The sequence below is a fragment of the Kluyveromyces marxianus genome, chromosome 5, assembly GCF_001417885.1.
Source record: "Kluyveromyces marxianus DMKU3-1042 DNA, complete genome, chromosome 5".
Classification (NCBI taxonomy): domain Eukaryota; kingdom Fungi; phylum Ascomycota; class Saccharomycetes; order Saccharomycetales; family Saccharomycetaceae; genus Kluyveromyces; species Kluyveromyces marxianus.
The window spans coordinates 747,267-765,733 of NC_036029.1; the positions used below are offsets into that span (position 1 = coordinate 747,267).

General features: G+C 40.7%; 9 protein-coding genes across 9 annotated transcripts; 4 read left to right on the plus strand and 5 right to left on the minus strand.

Moving 5' to 3' along the window:
• Positions 1-234: 234 nt before the first annotated feature.
• On the plus strand, positions 235-2,376 carry QNS1 (glutamine-dependent NAD(+) synthetase; the record flags this gene model as incomplete). The annotated part of the gene is made up of 1 exon (XM_022820337.1): positions 235-2,376. The coding sequence occupies one exon, from the start codon at positions 235-237 to the stop codon at positions 2,374-2,376; it is 2,142 nt and encodes a 713-aa protein (XP_022676811.1).
• A 111-nt stretch (positions 2,377-2,487) lies between these two features.
• On the minus strand, positions 2,488-3,672 carry PPE1 (phosphoprotein phosphatase methylesterase 1; the record flags this gene model as incomplete). Its single annotated transcript, XM_022820338.1, has 1 exon — positions 2,488-3,672. The coding sequence occupies one exon, from the start codon at positions 3,670-3,672 to the stop codon at positions 2,488-2,490; it is 1,185 nt and encodes a 394-aa protein (XP_022676812.1).
• A 357-nt stretch (positions 3,673-4,029) lies between these two features.
• Positions 4,030-6,678, minus strand: APE2 (M1 family metallopeptidase; the record flags this gene model as incomplete). The annotated part of the gene is made up of 1 exon (XM_022820339.1): positions 4,030-6,678. One exon carries the CDS (start codon positions 6,676-6,678, stop codon positions 4,030-4,032), a length of 2,649 nt encoding a protein of 882 aa, XP_022676813.1.
• Positions 6,679-7,971: 1,293 nt separating this feature from the next.
• Positions 7,972-9,072, plus strand: MRPL35 (mitochondrial 54S ribosomal protein mL38; the record flags this gene model as incomplete). The annotated part of the gene is made up of 1 exon (XM_022820341.1): positions 7,972-9,072. One exon carries the CDS (start codon positions 7,972-7,974, stop codon positions 9,070-9,072), a length of 1,101 nt encoding a protein of 366 aa, XP_022676814.1.
• A 178-nt stretch (positions 9,073-9,250) lies between these two features.
• On the minus strand, positions 9,251-9,532 carry TIM11 (F1F0 ATP synthase subunit e; the record flags this gene model as incomplete). The annotated part of the gene is made up of 1 exon (XM_022820342.1): positions 9,251-9,532. The coding sequence occupies one exon, from the start codon at positions 9,530-9,532 to the stop codon at positions 9,251-9,253; it is 282 nt and encodes a 93-aa protein (XP_022676815.1).
• Positions 9,533-10,279: 747 nt separating this feature from the next.
• On the plus strand, positions 10,280-11,326 carry PTC7 (type 2C protein phosphatase PTC7; the record flags this gene model as incomplete). Its single annotated transcript, XM_022820343.1, has 1 exon — positions 10,280-11,326. One exon carries the CDS (start codon positions 10,280-10,282, stop codon positions 11,324-11,326), a length of 1,047 nt encoding a protein of 348 aa, XP_022676816.1.
• A 137-nt stretch (positions 11,327-11,463) lies between these two features.
• NMD2 (Nmd2p) lies at positions 11,464-14,652 on the minus strand (the record flags this gene model as incomplete). Its single annotated transcript, XM_022820344.1, has 1 exon — positions 11,464-14,652. The coding sequence occupies one exon, from the start codon at positions 14,650-14,652 to the stop codon at positions 11,464-11,466; it is 3,189 nt and encodes a 1,062-aa protein (XP_022676817.1).
• A 345-nt stretch (positions 14,653-14,997) lies between these two features.
• PEP7 (phosphatidylinositol-3-phosphate binding protein) lies at positions 14,998-16,605 on the minus strand (the record flags this gene model as incomplete). The annotated part of the gene is made up of 1 exon (XM_022820345.1): positions 14,998-16,605. The coding sequence occupies one exon, from the start codon at positions 16,603-16,605 to the stop codon at positions 14,998-15,000; it is 1,608 nt and encodes a 535-aa protein (XP_022676818.1).
• A 266-nt stretch (positions 16,606-16,871) lies between these two features.
• KLMA_50355 (uncharacterized protein) lies at positions 16,872-18,434 on the plus strand (the record flags this gene model as incomplete). The annotated part of the gene is made up of 1 exon (XM_022820346.1): positions 16,872-18,434. The coding sequence occupies one exon, from the start codon at positions 16,872-16,874 to the stop codon at positions 18,432-18,434; it is 1,563 nt and encodes a 520-aa protein (XP_022676819.1).
• Between the last annotated feature and the right edge of the window lie 33 nt (positions 18,435-18,467).

Below are 18,467 nucleotides of genomic sequence, written 5' to 3' on the forward strand. Positions count from 1 at the left end.
GTCTCATCGTCCCCTTGCGATTCCCTAGTCGTATTTCACTGTTTCTTTATCTAATACGAGATGATGTTGGATAGAGAGAGACCTTTGCTATATATGAGAAACAATTTAAATGACAAAATAGTTGCTTATCATATGCAATAACCGAGATTGAGAAGGACAAAACACAAAGAACAAATCGATTGGTAGCCAATTCAAACCACTTAGACTCATACTTACAGCTGGAAACGGTATACAATGTCCCAGCTAATCACAGTTGCAACTTGCAACCTAAACCAATGGGCTCTCGACTTTGAAGGTAACAGAGATAGAATCCTTGAATCCATCAGAATTGCCAAAGAGAGAGGTGCAAAGCTCCGTGTTGGTCCAGAATTGGAAATCACTGGTTATGGATGTTTGGATCACTTTCTGGAAGACGATGTTCTTCTTCATTCTTGGGAAATGTATGGCCAAATCATTGGACGTCCAGAAACCCATGGCATCTTATTGGACATAGGTATGCCTGTTATGCACAGAAATGTTCGTTACAATTGTCGTTTGCTATCTCTTGACGGTAAGATTCTGTTCATCAGGCCAAAGGCTTGGCTTGCCAACGATGGTAACTACAGAGAAATGAGATTTTTCACTCCTTGGGTGAAACCTGCCCAAACAGAGGAGTTCTTATTGCCTCCAATGATTCAGAAATTGACTGGGCAATTCCGTATTCCATTTGGTGATGCGGTCATCAGTACTCTAGACACTTGTATTGGTGCAGAAACATGCGAGGAATTGTTTACTCCGCAATCCCCACACATTGCGATGTCGCTTGATGGTGTTGAGATCTTTACTAACTCATCGGGCTCTCACCACGAATTGAGGAAATTGGACAAGAGATTGGATTTGATTATGAGTGCTACAAGGAGATGTGGTGGTGTTTATTTGTATGCCAACCAGCGTGGGTGTGATGGTGATCGTTTGTATTACGATGGTTGTGCTTTGATCTGTGTTAACGGAAAAATTGTTGCACAAGGTTCTCAATTCTGCTTGAAAGATGTAGAAGTTGTCACTGCAACCGTTGATTTAGAATCGGTCAGGAACTACCGTAGTACTGTCATGTCTAGAGGATTGCAAGCATCGTTATCAGAGACTAAATACAAGAGAATTGATGTGGAGGTTCAGTTGGCAACCATGCGTGACAGATTCAATTCTGCTGTTGTTCCAACGGAGGCCAGAGATGTCTTCTACCATATTCCACAAGAAGAAATTGCTTTGGGTCCTGCTTGTTGGCTCTGGGATTACTTGAGACGTTGTAACGGTACAGGTTATTTCTTGCCTTTGTCAGGTGGTATTGACTCTTGTGCTACTGCAATGATCGTCCATTCCATGTGCCGTTTAGTTGTTCAAGAAGCAAATGCAGGTAACGAACAAGTAATAAAGGACGCACGTAATATTGCACGTATGGGTGACGATTGGATCCCTTCAAGTCCACAAGAATTAGCAGGCAAGATTTTCCACACTTGTTTTATGGGAACAGAAAATTCATCTACTGAAACAAGGTCAAGAGCTAAGCAACTTGCTAAGGATATCGGTGCGTACCATGTAGACTTGAACATGGACTCTTTGGTGTCTAGTGTTGTCACTTTGTTTGAAGTCACTACTGGTAAGAGACCTATTTTCAAGATCTTCGGAGGCTCTCAAATAGAGAATTTGGCTTTGCAAAATATTCAAGCACGTTTGAGAATGGTAATAGCATACTTGTTTGCTCAATTATTGCCATGGGTTCGTTCAATTCCAAATTCCGGTGGTCTTCTTGTTTTAGGAAGTGCAAACGTTGATGAGTGTCTAAGAGGTTATTTGACTAAGTACGACTGTTCTTCTGCTGATATTAATCCTATTGGTGGTATTTCTAAAACAGACTTGAAGAAGTTCATTGCATATGCATCAAAAGAATATGAATTGCCAATTCTTGATGAATTCCTCAATGCTACTCCTACCGCTGAGTTAGAACCAATTACCAAAGATTATGTTCAATCAGACGAAATAGATATGGGTATGACTTACGAAGAACTATCAGTGTTCGGCCGTTTGCGTAAAGTTGAGAAATATGGTCCTTTCTCAATGTTCCTAAAGTTGTTACATGAATGGACTCCAAGATTGACACCTGCCCAAGTTGCTGAAAAGGTTAAAAGATTCTTCTTCTTCTACGCTATCAATAGACACAAACAAACTGTTTTGACTCCTAGTTATCATGCAGAACAATATTCGCCAGATGATAACCGTTTTGACTTGAGACCATTCTTGATCAATCCACGTTTCCCATGGGCTTTCAAAAAGATAGATGAAGTTGTGGCTCAATGTGAGGGTAAAATCGACGCTCTTGATGTGATGACTGTAGAATGATTCATATTTGAATACCTAATATATATGTGTATATTCTTTAATATTAACATGTCCAAGATCACTTATAGTAGTAATCATATGTGATTGCATTATACGAAGATGCAGTGATATTCAAGGGTTCTTACTAGCAGCTCCCCAGTTGCTTTTAACAGCGACGTTCTTATTGTCGCTTCTTCTCCAGAAATCAACAAGAGAAATAGCGCATTTACGAGGAACATCCTCTTGGATGAAATGGCCAGAGTCTTGGAATACTATGAGCTGATATTTCCCTTGCATTTGACCCACTATGAGTTCCTTGTCAAGGTTATCATTACCTGCCAATATGAGGAGTTTACTGGTAGGTAAAGAAACAAATTTGGCTGATAAACCATTAAACCACGAATCCCAATATGGTTTGAAGGAAGCTAAATTTGTAATCCGTACAATTTTACCGCTCTTAGTCTTATGAAATAGAGCAGGTACTGATATCTCCGCACTCTCTTTCACTTTGGAGTAGTTATGAGACTGGTACCAATCTATGGCTTCACTGACAGATCCAAAAACATTCGGGGTAATAGCAAGGAAATGATCCACTTTAGTCAACACAAATTTCGCCATCTCCTCCACTATGTCTAGCATAGCGACACCTATAGTTTTCTTTCTGATATATTCCGGTAAGTGTTCGAATGTGTTTGTACACACACTTCCACCGAGACTATGTCCAACTAATACCAACGACAATTTCGACTGATCAAAACTCTTCAAATATTTCTCATTATACCACACTATGAGTTCGACAAAGTCCATAATAAAATCATCTAAATAATAAGACACGGCAGAGGGATCTAAAGGTTTCGATTGTCCGTGACCTCTTGCGTCGAATGAAAAGAATCCAAAACTAGACCCTAATTCTTCTTCTAACGTCTTTGCTAATGGCGCAAACGACAATCCAGTAGAGCCTGCTCCATGATGTGCCAAAAATATCGGAATAGACTTTAGATCAGCATTCAAATCCTTCGGAACCTTGAAATAGGTATTGAAAGTAAAGTTCCTTCCTGGTATTGTAACTGTCTCATTATTAGTAAAGAAATTCGACCAGTTTGGAATATTCTTCTCCTCTTGGGTCCTCTCATTGATACCGGAGTTATTTTCTGAATCCTTAGACTTTAGTGCTGAACTATTACCTCTTGTAGAATTTGTAATAGACGGTAATTCTCCTAGTTGGTCCTCTTCCAGATCCGATTCATTGATCTTCAACATCTTTCCTGCTTTCTGAAAGTTCTTTAATAACGCCTGGCGTTGTATATCCTCGGACATGATACTATTGCGGTTGTTTGTCGCTCCTAACAGCAAGAATACAAGGTTACACGAATCATAAGATTTCTAATCCGAGTTACTTGTAATGAAAAGGGTGCAAAATAAGCTCATGGCCTTATATAGGGCGGTCCGAATGTTCTGAAAGATATATATACGATGACTTATCACGTGATTTATCAGTTTGGTACATAGGAAGAGGACTTCAAGAGTTATACCGAATGAATGAGAGAGTGAGAACTCTTAATATTAGTTATTTATTAAATATGTGTTGATCGGTTTCATATATATTACTCGATATTGTTTGCTTCTATTATTGTTGTTGTTGTTATTAAAATGCAAGAATGAAGACAAGCAGCATCAAAGCTTGAAATATTCTTTGACTAGGGATTGGTTGGTTTTCAAGTAGCGAGTGTTCTTTTCGATTCTCTCCAAAGTTTGTCTCACACCTCTGTCGAAACCTTCCAAGTTCTTATCAGCAAAGAATTGTTCGAATTCTTTCTTGACGTCCTCGCCCATTAGATCCTTCATCGAGAATCTCAAGAATCTGTCAATGACAATGGTATTGATGGCTAGTCTTTTGTGCAATTCGGTATAGTTGGCCTTTATGAAAGCCCACAACTTGGAACGGATCGACACGTTGGATCCTAATGCATCGGCTAAAAATTGAACATCCATTGGTTCAATTGTCAACAACAAATTCAAAACGGTGTCGAATAGTTCTTCGTTTTGAACCCCACCTAAGGCAGTTAGTAAGCTTTCTTTGTAAGTCAAAGTAGCAGTTTCCAATTCCTTCAAAACAGATTCTACAACTTCCTTGGTAGTGTCAGGTTGGCAGAGAACGATTTGTAGCAAGACATTTCTAAATGCAGGAGAGTATGATTTGCTTGCGTACATTTCTCTGCACTTCGAAACAGTTTCTGGGTGTGATGCACCGCCAGCCACCAAAGCAAGCAATTCGAAGAACTGGTTGCTCAAGAAAGATTCTGGACTCTTGTTGAAGGAGTTGGTCTTATGTTGGTCGAGATATTCCAAGAGTTTTTCTTCTGATGGTTTTATCAATTCCAAGGTGAAGTCATTCAAAGCTTGCTTCACGGTTGCATCAGAAGACAAAAGGGACTTCATTCTCTTCAACGATTCGAAGATGATTGACCACACGTAGTATTCTTGTGGCTCTTGGGTCTTTGAAAATTCCGAAATCAAAGTTAAGAGATCTTGCACTGAACCTGTAACTTCGAGATCAGAGACGAGACCCATTTTGCCTCTGGATGATAGCTTCTCCAAATTGGAGAGTAGAGCTTTGAATAGGTTTTCTCCGTTGTATTTGACACGGTAGAATCCTAAAGCGTCAGAGTTAAAGTGGTTGAAAGCACTCTTTGGTACCTGGGTAATTTCTTCAGAGAAGTCGATTTTGAAGTCGCCTTCTGAAGGCATCAAAGGAATCCACCATTTCGTAGTGTTTTCTTCTGGTTTTGGTTTACCACCGGACAAGAATCTTTCTTGAGTTAGCGTCAACTTCTCTGGGTCTTCAGATTCGGAGACGGTAACGACTGGATAACCGATAGTCAAGATCCAGTTCTTGCAACGTTCTAGAACTTCAACACCGGAATATTCACCAATACAGTTGAACAAGTCTTCCATGGTAGCGTTGGAGAACTTGTGTCTCTTCAAGTACAAAGCAACACCTTTTAAGAAAACGTCTTGGCCCAAGAAGCCACCGACCATTTCAAGAATGGAGCACCCCTTGAGGTAAGAGATTGAGTCAAAGACTTGGTCAATATCTTTGGCGTTTCTGACAGCAACCTTGATTGGGTGCGATTCCTTCAAGGAGTCCAATTCCAAAGCAACTTCGTGAGATTGAAGCATGACCATAGATGGGACATCCCAGTTAGGGAAGAACTTTTCGACGGCCAAATAACCGATCCATGTAGCGAAACCCTCGTTCAACCATAGCTCATCCCACCATTTCATCGTGACAAGGTTACCGAACCATTGGTGAGCAATTTCGTGCGAGACAACGTAGGCAATCTTTTGCAAAGCGGCGGCATCTGCCTCGGCTAGATCACCGTCGTACAACAAAGCGGAAGGTCTGAACGTAATCAAAGAGAAATTCTCCATTGCGTTGTGCGAGTAGGACTCCACACAAAGTAAATCCAATTTTGGCAATGGGTATGGGATCTCGAAGGATTCGGAAAAGAAGTCGATGACTTTTTTAGCGACAGAAAGGGCGAATTGACCCTGGTTAGCCTTGCCCTTGGCGGTGTACACCTTGATTGGCAACTTGCCGTGTGTGGAAGACGAACCATCTTGGGTGTTGTAGTTGTCGATGGTAGGGTATATGTCCTTTTCGGTTTCGGACTCGATATAGTCGAATTCACCGATGGCCCAGGCGACCAAGTAAGTTGACATCAACGGAGTAGTGTGGAATCTGTAGCTGATCTGGTCAGATTCTTGCAGTTTCTTGGAGGACTTCAATGGCATATTGGCCAACACGGTGTACTTTTCGTGTGCGATAATGCAAATATCGAACGTAGCCTTCAACGAAGGCTCGTCGAAACAGGGGAACGCTCTACGAGCATCAGTAGCCTCGAATTGCGTAGAAAACATCGCCTTCTTTTCACCAGTGGCCACATCAGTGTAATCAGAACGGTAGAATCCCGACATGTTGGTCTGGATGATACCCTTGTAGTTGATCTTCAGCGTGAAAGTTGGGACGCTGATAACTTCGGAGAACTTCAACGAAACGACATCATTCTCGGCATCTACCGTTTTGTCTTGCATCTCCAACAATGCGTTATTTTCGCGTTCAACCACAGCGGAAACGATCTCGATGTCTCTCATGTTCAACGAGATCGTATCGCTTGGCTTATTGGTCTTGATGTGGATGCTAACACACCCGATGAAGGTGTTCTTATCGGTATCAAGCTCGCTTAGCTCAACTTCATAGTGAGAAGCCCTGAAATCCGTAGGAAGCGTTTGCGCCTGCACCTGTGCTTGTTCTTGTGACATTGCAATCTACCTGCTGGTGCCAATTCCAATTCGAACCAAATTCTCTAACTGGCAGCATTATCACAGGAGGAGTACAATGGTGTATCGGTATCGGACATTCAAAAGGCTCGAGCATTTTTTCTTTATCAGTTTGAAACGAAAAATGTGTCAAATTTTTTTTTTTTTTGGGAAGCCAAATTCGCCCAGAAGAGCACGCAGAGATGCGCCAAAAACCGTCTCTCAAACCTGGAGTTAGTTGCTTGAGTTTGGTTTGGTTGCTTGACAACGCGCGTGCGCGCGCCCTACTCCCTCCTGTGTCGCTTGGGCAGCAGTTTCCTGGTCATATCCAGGACCCGGTGCAGCAGGGAGGAGCTCTGCTCGCTGGGCTCGCTCACAATCTCGGGAGCTTCAGCCGCATGCATCGGAAACCTCCGGTCGGTCGGTGTCAACGTATCGAAGGAGCTGTACACGTTGAGTTTCGAGATCAGGACCGAAACCGCCTCGACCTCCTGTCTCAATTCCGAGCTTCTGGTGCTTACGTCCGCCATTTTGCCTGCACTTTGCTTATATTTTGCTTATATTTTGCCTATACTACACTACACTATACTATACTACATCCTGGGACAAAGACCAGTTGCCTGACCCTATATATATACATACACCGATCCACCACCGATCCACCACCACCACCACCACTACACACGCGCCCGGTCCCAGCGTAGATCCGTGTCTGTAGCCTGCTTGTTTCAGACCTGTCTTGAATCAATCTCAGTCTAGAAGAGGTAAAACCTGAAAGCAGGTCTTTATTTTTGGAAGCACATCACAGGTTCGAACGGGACGATCTGCGGACGATATTTCGTGGTCTTTCCCAATTGAAGGAGGGGGTTTGTACTGGCAGTGGGCTGGCCTGGGCTGGGCATTGGTGATGGCACTAGTCGTGATTCGTGGGGGGCACGTAGGTGCTGCCGAGTCACACTCACACACACAGCTCATCTCATCACATCACACATGTATTATATACTTCTTCCTACGGCCGTAACCTCGCCGATCGATCCGGCTGTTACGGCCGGCCGGCAGGCAGGATCGGTGCCATCCGTTCGGTCGGGTAACATTGAAGAGTCGGGTAACACTGGAGGACCGGGTAACACTGAAAAATTTCAGTCTCATCACGGTTTTAGCAGAGCATCGAATCGAATTGAATTGGAAAAGGTTTCATTTCGAATACAGCAGAGCAGAGGTACCAATCGATTGGAATTGGCAGAAGAGAGATAGATAGAGAGGGGAAAAAACGACGAGAAGATGTTGCGCAAAAATATGTTTCAGAGAGGGTTTCACCAGAGCGTGAAAAGCCTTGAGAGAACGGTGGTATGGAAGGACTTTTCGAAGAGATCTCCATCGCTTTCTATTGCATCAGAAAGTGTGAAGAAGTACATATTTGAAGGCGGGAAAAGCGAGGATGGGAAGGTGATGGGCCCACCATCTTTGAAGCGTAGATTCAATCGTGTGAAATACAGATCTCCAGAGCATATTGACGAGATGTTCCAGCTGAGTTACGAGTTTATGAGCAAGAGAGCAGCGGAGATTTATGCGAAATTGGAGAAAGAGAGCGATGGTTTGGTGCGTAGCCAGCTGGAAGTGGAGGCTGAGAAGCACAACCCCGAGGTGCAATACAATTTCCAGTACCATGACAAGCTGGAGAACGACCGTCGGGTGATAGACTACGATGTGGCGGTGTATAGACACTTGGGTTTGAAGCATTGGGAGTCGTACGGACAGATGCTTTTGATGCAGAGATTGGAGTCCTTGGGTGTGATTCCGGATACGATGGCTACGCTTGCGCCTAAGGCGGAGGTGAACTTGCGGTTCCCATTTTCCACTGGTGTGAACAAGTGGATTGAGCCTGGTGAGGTGTTGTCTTCTAGTGTGACGTCGATGGTTCCAACGATAAAGATCCAAGAGTACGAACACAACATTGACTTTTCGAAGCAGAGATACACGGTTCTGATTGTGAACCCTGACGAGCCGGACTTGATCAACGACTCGTTCAAGACGACGCTAACGTTCGGTTTGTCGAACTTGAAGATAGATTATAACGACAACGTTGTGGATCCAAGAAAGTACGATGACTCGCAGGTTATTGCGTCTTACGTGCCACCAGTGCCTGAAAAGAACGCTGGTAAGCAGAGATTTGCCGTATGGGTGTTCAGACAGAACGGCGAGCTGTCGGTGCCAGCCATGTCCCCAGCGGACAGAGACTACTTCGATATCAGATCGTTTGCGGCCGAACATAAGTTGGAGCCCGTTGGTGCTCATGTTTGGAGATCCGAGTGGGATTCGAACGTGGCTGCTGTTAGAGAGAAGTACGGCTTGCCAGAAGGTCGGGTCTTCACAAGAGTCCGTCGCACTACTGTATGAGGACTGCCCAAATACATAATAATAACATCATAGCCCTTGTAAATAAGTTGTTAATAAATGAATGATAATCATTACTGTGCGATGTATTTATATATACATATATACATATTCCTTTGTATTTTCTTTTTGTGAATATTTCCCCGCCCGTCTGCTAAAATGCCTTTTCCTGTCTGTCCGCTTATTGCTTCAAAGATTCAACTGCATTCAAGATAACGGCTGCATAGTCCAAGTTAGGGTCTTCCAAATCAATCTTGGTGGAGGATGCAGCAGCGGTTTCCTTCTTCACAGGGTGTAGCTTGGCATATTCAGCCTTGGCCTTCTCTACAAGCTTCAATTGAGCTTCCAATTCGTTCTTTTCGTGCTCCTTTTCGGCAGCGCTCTTCAAAGACAAATCAGTCTTCAAACCAACTGCAACACCAAGTGCCAAAGCAGAATACCTCAAAACATTAACAGTAGACATCTTAATAAACCTTTATGTTTGTGTGTTTTTGAGATCCTCAAATAATACCGCAAATCCCTTTAAAACTTTCCACAAGTCATCTAATTCATATTACAATCTATGTAGATAATATCTTTTCAATGATTCTATTTAGCGGATTAATTTTTTTTTTTTTTCTTTCACTGTGGAAAGTCTGATATCACTGCCTACGATGTACTCTAATTGGCCTTCGTGGATTATGACATCAACAACCCTTTATTCTTTTCGAACCGAGAGGGACCTTAAAGGATTTTAGCGGACGAGGTTGCAAAAGTCGTCGAAATGGCGCACAAACGCTGGGATATTTTTCTCGACCCTGGGCCAGGCGAAAGTTTCCGTTCTAAGGCCAGTCACGATTTTTTCGCTGGAATCACCGTACCGAATCGTATCGGTGTAAACTCTTAAACTATAGTTATATTTAAGTCACGTGTACAACTCTTGTCCTGGCATTCCTACAAACAAGCCAAGAAAAAAAAAAAAAAATAAGAACTGCCTCACCAAGAGGTGAGTGTTGGGCCCTATGGATGACTCTTGTAAAATACTTTCCCGGCTTCCTTTCCTTTCCTTTCCCTTCCCTTTGTAACTCCGTGTCCATCCACAGAACTTCAGTAGTGAAATAAAAAGCACAATGCCGATCAATTTTGTCTTCTTCTTCTCCACTTGTTTTAAAATTAAAAAGAGTGAAGAATAAAAGTTAATCAGAAGAGGAATTCAACCTACCATCCCACGATGTTCGTTGGAATTCGCCAGAATGCTCCTCGTGCGTTATTCAGAAGTAAGTTTCCTGTGTTGGTTGCTTTCCTAATATACGTCTTACTAACATATTTCGGTATAGATTACAAAACGCTGAGCTATAGATACTTTAGCTCCTCTGCTGGAAGCAACGGCTCGAACTCGTGGTCGTCTTCATCTTCATCGTATCCTGCTGCATCTGATGGCTTGAACTATAATGTAGCGGTGGCCTACCAGGCGAAGGACCGTAACGAGCCCATCTATGCCAAGTTGAAGGCCAGTCTTGAGTCTCCAACAGGTGAAGACAACTACTTTGTAGCTTCTAGGGCTAGCTCTGACATTTATGCTGGTGTTGCGGACGGTGTTGGTGGCTGGGCCAACCACGGTTATGACTCTAGCGCGATATCTCGTGAATTGTGTAATGCTATGAAGGATATTGCCCTTGGTTCAGGAAAGAACATTCCTCCAAAAGAATTGTTGTCCATGGCATATAGGACGATTTCAGATGAGGGAAAGGTCAAGGTGGGAGGAACTACGGCCATTGTTGCGCATTTGCATCCCAACGGTCAATTAAACGTCGCGAATTTGGGTGATTCCTGGTGCGGTGTGTTCAGAGATTCGAAAATTGCATTCCAAACTGAGTTTCAAACGGTCGGTTTCAATGCTCCCTATCAATTAGCAATCATTCCACAGAAAATATTGGATGATGCTAGCAGAAACGGTGGCTCTTTTATCATGAATAAGCCTTCGGATGCAGACGAGTATTCATTCCAGTTGAAGAAGAATGATGTAGTTGTTCTTGCCACGGATGGTGTTACTGACAACATCGCAGTTGAAGATATGGAATTATTCTTGAAGGACCGGATGGAAACAGATACTCCACTTCAAGATATCACTCAAGAATTCGTCAGTAAAGTCGTAACACTAAGCAAGGATCCAACTTTCCCTAGTGTTTTTTCACAAGAGTACTCTAAATTGGCAGGTCAAGATTATTTAGGCGGTAAAGAAGATGATATTACTGTAGTAGTGATTAGGGTTACCTAATAAATTAAAATTAAACAATAACTCCCAATTATTGTAATGTAACTTTTTGTTTTGTTTTGTTTCAGTTTAGTTTGGTTTTCCCCGCTAATTTATGTAATTACATTATCAAGATAGATAGATGCTTATACGGTCCTGTATTAATCAAAATTACGATTCATGACAATGCTCTTGATCTTTTGACGCTCCTCGATCAAACGTTGCTCCTCTTCCAGAATCTCGGTTGCAAATTTCGTGTCAGATGGAACATTAATCGCATGCGCTTGTGTCTTCTTCCCTGATCTACTCAAGAAAGTGAAAGGAATCTTACCACCTTTAGGTTTGTTCGTGGCAGGCGAGGTATTTGATACTTGAATTGAAAAGTGTTTTGGGATGCTGACTGTTGGAACAGTTTCGTTTTTTATGCTTCCAAGAGATTCATCCATCATTTGTTGAAACTGTTTATCTAAAGCAGCTTGGGCCTTTAGTTCATTGTCGTCCTGCAATTTTTTCTCGAATTCTTCCATTATTCTTTTCCTTTCCTTTTCTCTGTCGATTAAGAAATCGTCGTCGTCGTCGTCATCGTCTTCATCCTCCTCCTCATCCTCATCGTCTTCGTCATCTTCGTCTTCATCTTCATCTTCATCCTCGTCTTCATCCTCGTCTTCATCCTCGTCTTCGTCTTCGTCATCATCTTCTTCTTCCTCTTCTTCCCCTTCTCCTTCATCTACCTCATCTGCTGAGATATTGTCCGAATCGGAACTGAAGTCACTTGAAGAGCCATCAGAAAGAGATAAGGCATCGATATCTTCCGCCAATTGATTTTCTTGCTCGATTTCATCCAAGATACCCGCTGGTTCACTGGTTCCTTCTTCGTCTTCATCGTCCTCTTCCTCTTCTTCTTCGTCTTCTCCCTCATTATCATTTCCTTCCATAGACTTTGTAGAATTGATTCCGAGTTCTTTCAGCAGAGCAATGAGGTTTTCGTAAGAACTTTGCCAATTGATGGACCTCTTAAAATCTGGGAATAATGCAAATACATTATCTGTTTTGAAAGATACTTCTTTAGGCAAAGGTTGATCTTTACAGAGAATATAGTATTCAAAAAATTGTATGAAGATGTTCAATTTCTTGGTAGCAGTCTCAGACTTTCTCTCCATTCCCAACAGAATCGTTGATATCAAAGATATTCTGAAATAGTTATCTGGTAGATCACCCTCATTAATGAAGAATGGATTTGGTTGTCCACCTGGATATCCGAAACGAAGAATTTTGTACATGGTATCCAAAAGGACATCAAACTTAATAAAAGAAGTATTGTAAAGTTCTGTTAGGTACTTGACCTGTGCCACTCTTGCCATATTCAAGTTATATCCTCCAGATTCAAGTCCAACGTAAATTTTATCTAGTAAAGTGTCGACCACCCGAACGGTAAATGGTTTGTAATATTTGAACAAATAGGTAAGCATATTTGCTAGTTTCGGTAAAGACTGGTAACTAACCTTTTCTGGCTTCGAAAAGACTGAGAATAGAGTCTTTTGAATTTTTTCATCCTTCCATGATGCTTTTAATATAAGTTTATACGCTGTGTTTAGTGAAACATTACCAAGTTCACGGCGTATCAAAATTTTATAGAAATGCTGTTCTGGTGTAAGTTCTAGTTTTTCCTGATTTAGCGCATTCAATTTTGGTGGGTATATTAAAATAATCAAATTATCCAAGGCTGCTTTGTTGCTTATTGTTAATAAATGATCCTTCTTTTTCTCCTGAATTAGTGCCATCATCTTTTCCATTTGAGGACGGAACTCTGGCTTATTGATTAAGAATTTCCCCAAATTTTCAAATAGAGCAGTTAAGATTTCTATATTATTGGGAACAGTGATATGAACAGCCAATGATCTAATCTTGTGGAATATCATAAAGCCCGGTACTAGCATGAATTTCACCAACTCTGCAAAGAAAATGATGTTCTTCACATTCATTTTCTCATTGTGAATTTGAAACTTGAGACCTGTATCAAAGTGATTAACCAATTCATTTTTTACTTCTTCCAAATACTCTGCATTGTTTGCAATGAACCTTGCGTATAACGCAATTTTACTCCAATCTTTGCATTCAATGAAGAATCGCATGAGTCTCTTCCTTGTTGCTCTGTTATCAAGGTTCTGAGCCCAATAGTTGCGACTAATCTCATCGACCTGCTCAGCGGTTTCAATTGTCTCTAAAGAAGTGAAGAACGCGTTTACATCTTCTGGGTTCGGTACCGTATCTGGATTGAATTGCGAATGTACTTCAGATAAGTCAGCTAAACTCTCATAAAATCTCCTGGTTTCTTCATTTTCCCATATTTTCTGTTGACCTTCTTTACCTTCATTAAGAATAACAGAAGGTTGTTGCTCCTGTACTACCTCTTCAATGTCTATTATTTCTGGTGGGGTCAGGTCAAAAACTTCTGCCAAGCCAACTGCAGCTGCAGAAAACCGCTCAAATATCGGATTTACCTCATTATATGAGTCTAGGTACTCACTTGATTCTTTACCGGTTCTAATTTGAGCTTTTTGATGCTCTTTCATCAACTTTACGGCTTTTTTATTGGAATCAACAACTTGTTGGAACACAATATCTGTGTATATTTTGAATAAGGACCTCAAAAGTGTCTTCAAGTTAAGATTTACAATCAAACTATCAAATTCCGTTTCGCCATCTGAAAGTAACTGCGGGTACCTTTTGGCAATTAGAGTAGCTACTGGTGTGGTGAAAGCCTCTTTGAATTTGTAGTTTAGTACCTCTCTTAGCACTACAAAAAGGATTGGCTCCTTTTTAGCATAGCGATTCGCAATGAAGGAAGGTAATTTGGATTTATTGAGGTCTTCTACGTTTGGAAGAATACCAGTTAGTTGCAATTCAATCAAAATCCGAACACTGTTCTTCAAAACATTAACTCTGGCAATTCTATCCTTTTCTGAATCAATTTCTTCTGTGGAACTTTCAAATACAAAGAGAAAACACTCTATCAATGGGATGGTAAATTCGCTGTTGAACCGCTGATGTAGACCACTAATTACTTCAACTGCTGCTATAATATCATCAGTCTTACCGGAATTTTTTAGCAACGATTCGTTTGTCGTACTAATAATCTCCGAGAGATACTTCTCCAATGAGACTTCCGCGATATCAGTAATTAAACTACCTTTAGAGTCCTTTGTTATACCCTGTTTTAGCTTTTTTATGAACCCTGTGTTCCTTTTAATGCTAGAATCAAGTTTCGATGCCTTATTAGGAAAGACATCAATGCCTGACCATGCAGCACTATTGAGCTTATTCAACTCCAATCTCCACTCATTATTCATATTCTTGAATATATACAGCGTAAGACACTAGCTTTCGCAGAAATGCACACTTGCTGGTCTTGAATATACTCTCCTTTCTCTTACAAGTACTGTGATGAATGTTAAAACTTGTTAAATAATCTTTTTTTTTCCTTTATGTATGTAACGTAACAAGACAATATCATGCCAATAATGTAGACAATGGAGAACATATAAATGTTTGGTAGACGGCGCAATAGTGTTTTCGTTCGTTCACTTCAGAAATTATATACTAGTGTGAAATTAACTATTGGAATATTAAAAGCTCAGATTTTTGCAAGTTTATGCGACTATAAATGTAATATAAAGAAAATTATTTGGTGATGATTAATCGAAGCCTTCTTGTCCGAGCCTCGATTCAAGATTCTCTACGTTCTTGTCAATTTCTGCTAGATTACTCTTCAAAGTTATAGCTTCCTCAAATCTTCTCTCCTTTGCGGCAGAGTTCAGCATTGTTTCAACCAAATATCTTTGTTCTTTTAAAACCATTAGTTCTTCACGGTATCTTTTAACCTCTGCGATTGTTAAATTGTTGAACAAAAGATCTGAAGAGCTAGTAACCTTGATCTCTTCTGACGCAGGGGTGAAAACATTTGGTATTCTCTTTAGTGGTAGCATTTTTTCCTCAATGAAGGTCGACGCATGACTGGCGATGGATTGTTGGATTTTCAGTTCGGCTTGAGAATGTACGTCCATATGTATTAGCTTCTTTGAGATTTTATCATAAAGTGTGAGATTCTGTAATAGTTTCCGCCTTAGCTGAGCTAAATCTTGGACCAGTTTCTCATCAGGGGTGGTGTTTTCATGAATTTTATTTACGCACTCATTAAAGTGAGGAAGTAATTTCGTTACTAGTACTTCCAGGTTATGCAAATTCTCATATTCTTGTAAGATACTAGGTAAAGGAGATTGCTTTTGGAATTCAAGTTTTCTTTTAGCATACACGGATCTCAAGCAGAGAGAACATACTCTTACGCAAGTGGTAAACTGAGAAATATCCCTTATATTTGCTATACTTTCAAACGACAAATCAGGAGCTGCACTCATCAAATTAAGCACTGGAATGTCGCTCGAGCATCTTGTAGCAACTCTATCACACACTACTTGTCCACATAATCGGCAATGGTGTTTCCTCATTAACATTTGGAAAGAGTTTGAACATATAGAGCACTCTGAAACCGAACGATCATCTTTCCACTCTACAATAGACCGTTCTAGAGCGTGAACCTCTCTTCTAATCATCATACTCCCAATTATGGAGGACATGTGTCGTAGATAGATTTTTATGATACCGTTTATTAAGTTTAATAGACGATTCTCTAACTGCAATGCAATGAGATCTCCATCCTCATTCTTTAATTTTCTAATCCCTAAAAAGTCTTCTGTAATATTTCTATAATATCCGAAATCGTTGTATCCTTCCCGACTTGTAAAGCACCGCCGACAACACTTGCACCACATTCCTTTTATTGGATCGTACTCAGAATTCTCATTCAATTTGATTACATTTCGGCAATGTTTTAAACAGAATATTTCTCCGCATTTCCTACAGTTTATGGCCCCAGTTTTCCCCGTTATTTTACAATTACACTGAAAACAGTGATATTTCCCATCCACTGGCTTTTTCCAATGTGAAGTTTTGATCTTATACCTCCCCTTATATTGCACATCTCTTGGTTTCGCACTGTCACTCTTATCAGCTACGCTTTGTTCCAAAGTATTCAGCCCAATTACACTCGATTCCCTAGAACTATCCACATCCGTATCTGACGGTGATCCATCGTTGAAGCCATGTACCGTATCCAAATGTGCGTTTAGTTTTCTTAAACTCTTGAGTTCATCACCACATACTGGACAATTTAATACATCTGTGTCGGTTATTTCTTGTCCTAAAGACGCTTCTGAACCCAAAGATCTACCATTTCCTTCTGTCATCACTTCGTGTCTTCAATTCTTCATCATTCCCCGTAGTATGCTACACTACTAGCCTGTTTCTTCTTTTAATCCCGTTTGCATGTTTAGCATTAGGTTTTAGACATATTGGTTTCTAAGAAGATTTCCTTTAATTTCAATTTTGATTAACGAAGTATAAAACATATTTAAGAGAGTTGATATTTTTAAACAGCCACGTTCTGTTGCTAAAGAGCCCTAGAGCACTCTTGATACTCCACCAGGACTGGTGCAATATTATACTTCATGATATGTTTATGCTAATCGTTTGTGTGCTTAGTTTTTGGTTAGTATTCGATAGGTCCTATAAGGTACTATGGTTTAAGGTTCAACAGGTTTTCAATGTTTTGCCTAAATACACCGATTCCACTAGCCAATCGCTAACATTTGGGTCTGCATCGATATCTAGTGCTGATTCAGGGTCGGAGGATGGGTTTTTGTACAAATTTTACTCCGAATATTCGATATCATCTCGACGGATTTACGAGATTGTGCGGATCATTTTCTGTGTTACTTGTTCATGTTATGTTATTGCTATTGAGATTGTGCTTTGGCAAATTAAGGTAGCTGATTCTGGAGAGCAGACTAGTGTGTTGACATCAGTTTTGTGGCCCGTGGTTTTGAGTCTGTTATCTGTTTCCTTAATCTTGGTTCAGCCATTCCTCATCTTGACATTCCTTTTGAACAAGTTTTTTGGGGATAAGATGGGTGTTAATAAGCTAGTTGCTACATCAGTGTTTTCGACAATAATATGGCTCGGTCTCTTGCATTTCTTGGCCGTGGGTCCCTTTAACTACACTTCCAATCTCTTGACAAAATTGTCTGTTGTGGGGGTCACTGTGATGGGCATACTCTCCGGATTAGCCTCGATTTCAACACCTTATTATGTCGTCCAATACTTGTTGAATCGAAATGATAAAGATTCTAGATATGCTGCGCATAGTAAAGTTACCAATCTACTGTACAATGAGAATGTCATCAGAGACAAGATACGGGAATATGAAACTTGCATAAATAAGGACATATCGGCATTGAACGGCGCTGATATCTCGAAACAAGAACGTTTAAGAGAGGGAATAGCATGGTATCAGTTGGAGCTGGTTAAGCTCAATGGTAAGCTCCATGAGTCTAGAGAATTTAGAATGTTGAAGCAAATGTTCCAGTTGGTATTTTTGGTCTACTGTGTGTATAAGCTCACTAGCATATGGTTTGTTTCTGTTCCGAGACTTATACTACACTTTATTAACTATCCAACTGACTATAGTTATGAGTACTTTGACAATGATAGTAAGAAAAAGGATCCGTTGGCTATCTCTCTTGCTAACATGTTGGATTTCTTCTTGTTCAGATTTCAACATCAGACAGACCTTGATTCTTTAGTGAAACAGATATCTCTTTTGTTATCCATTTCATTGTTCATTTGTTCTTTGTCTACAGTTACCACTACTATATCGTATCTTTTGACCTTATTACCAGTGAAGTTGCAGATTTTGGCACTCAGAACAATGCAAAACTCGGAAGCGCCTTCAAGTTTACCAAAAACTACTAAAGACATGTATGATAAGAAAAAGCCACCTTCAATCATTAAGAATCTTGCCGTTTGTGAATTGACCGGGATTTATATTCTAGCAACCATCTTATTGATTCGTTCCAACTTACCCTATGATGTCTCTAGCAAAGTCAACCAACTCCTTGGTGAAAGATTTACCATTCCGAATGTCATTATTGATGTATGGTCTGATAAAATGTTTGCATGGAGCTCTATGCTTACTTTCATCGGGATAATTGTTGCCGACCGGACACTATACAAATGACCAGTTGGTAAGTTGAAAAAGGTTTGAAGACAA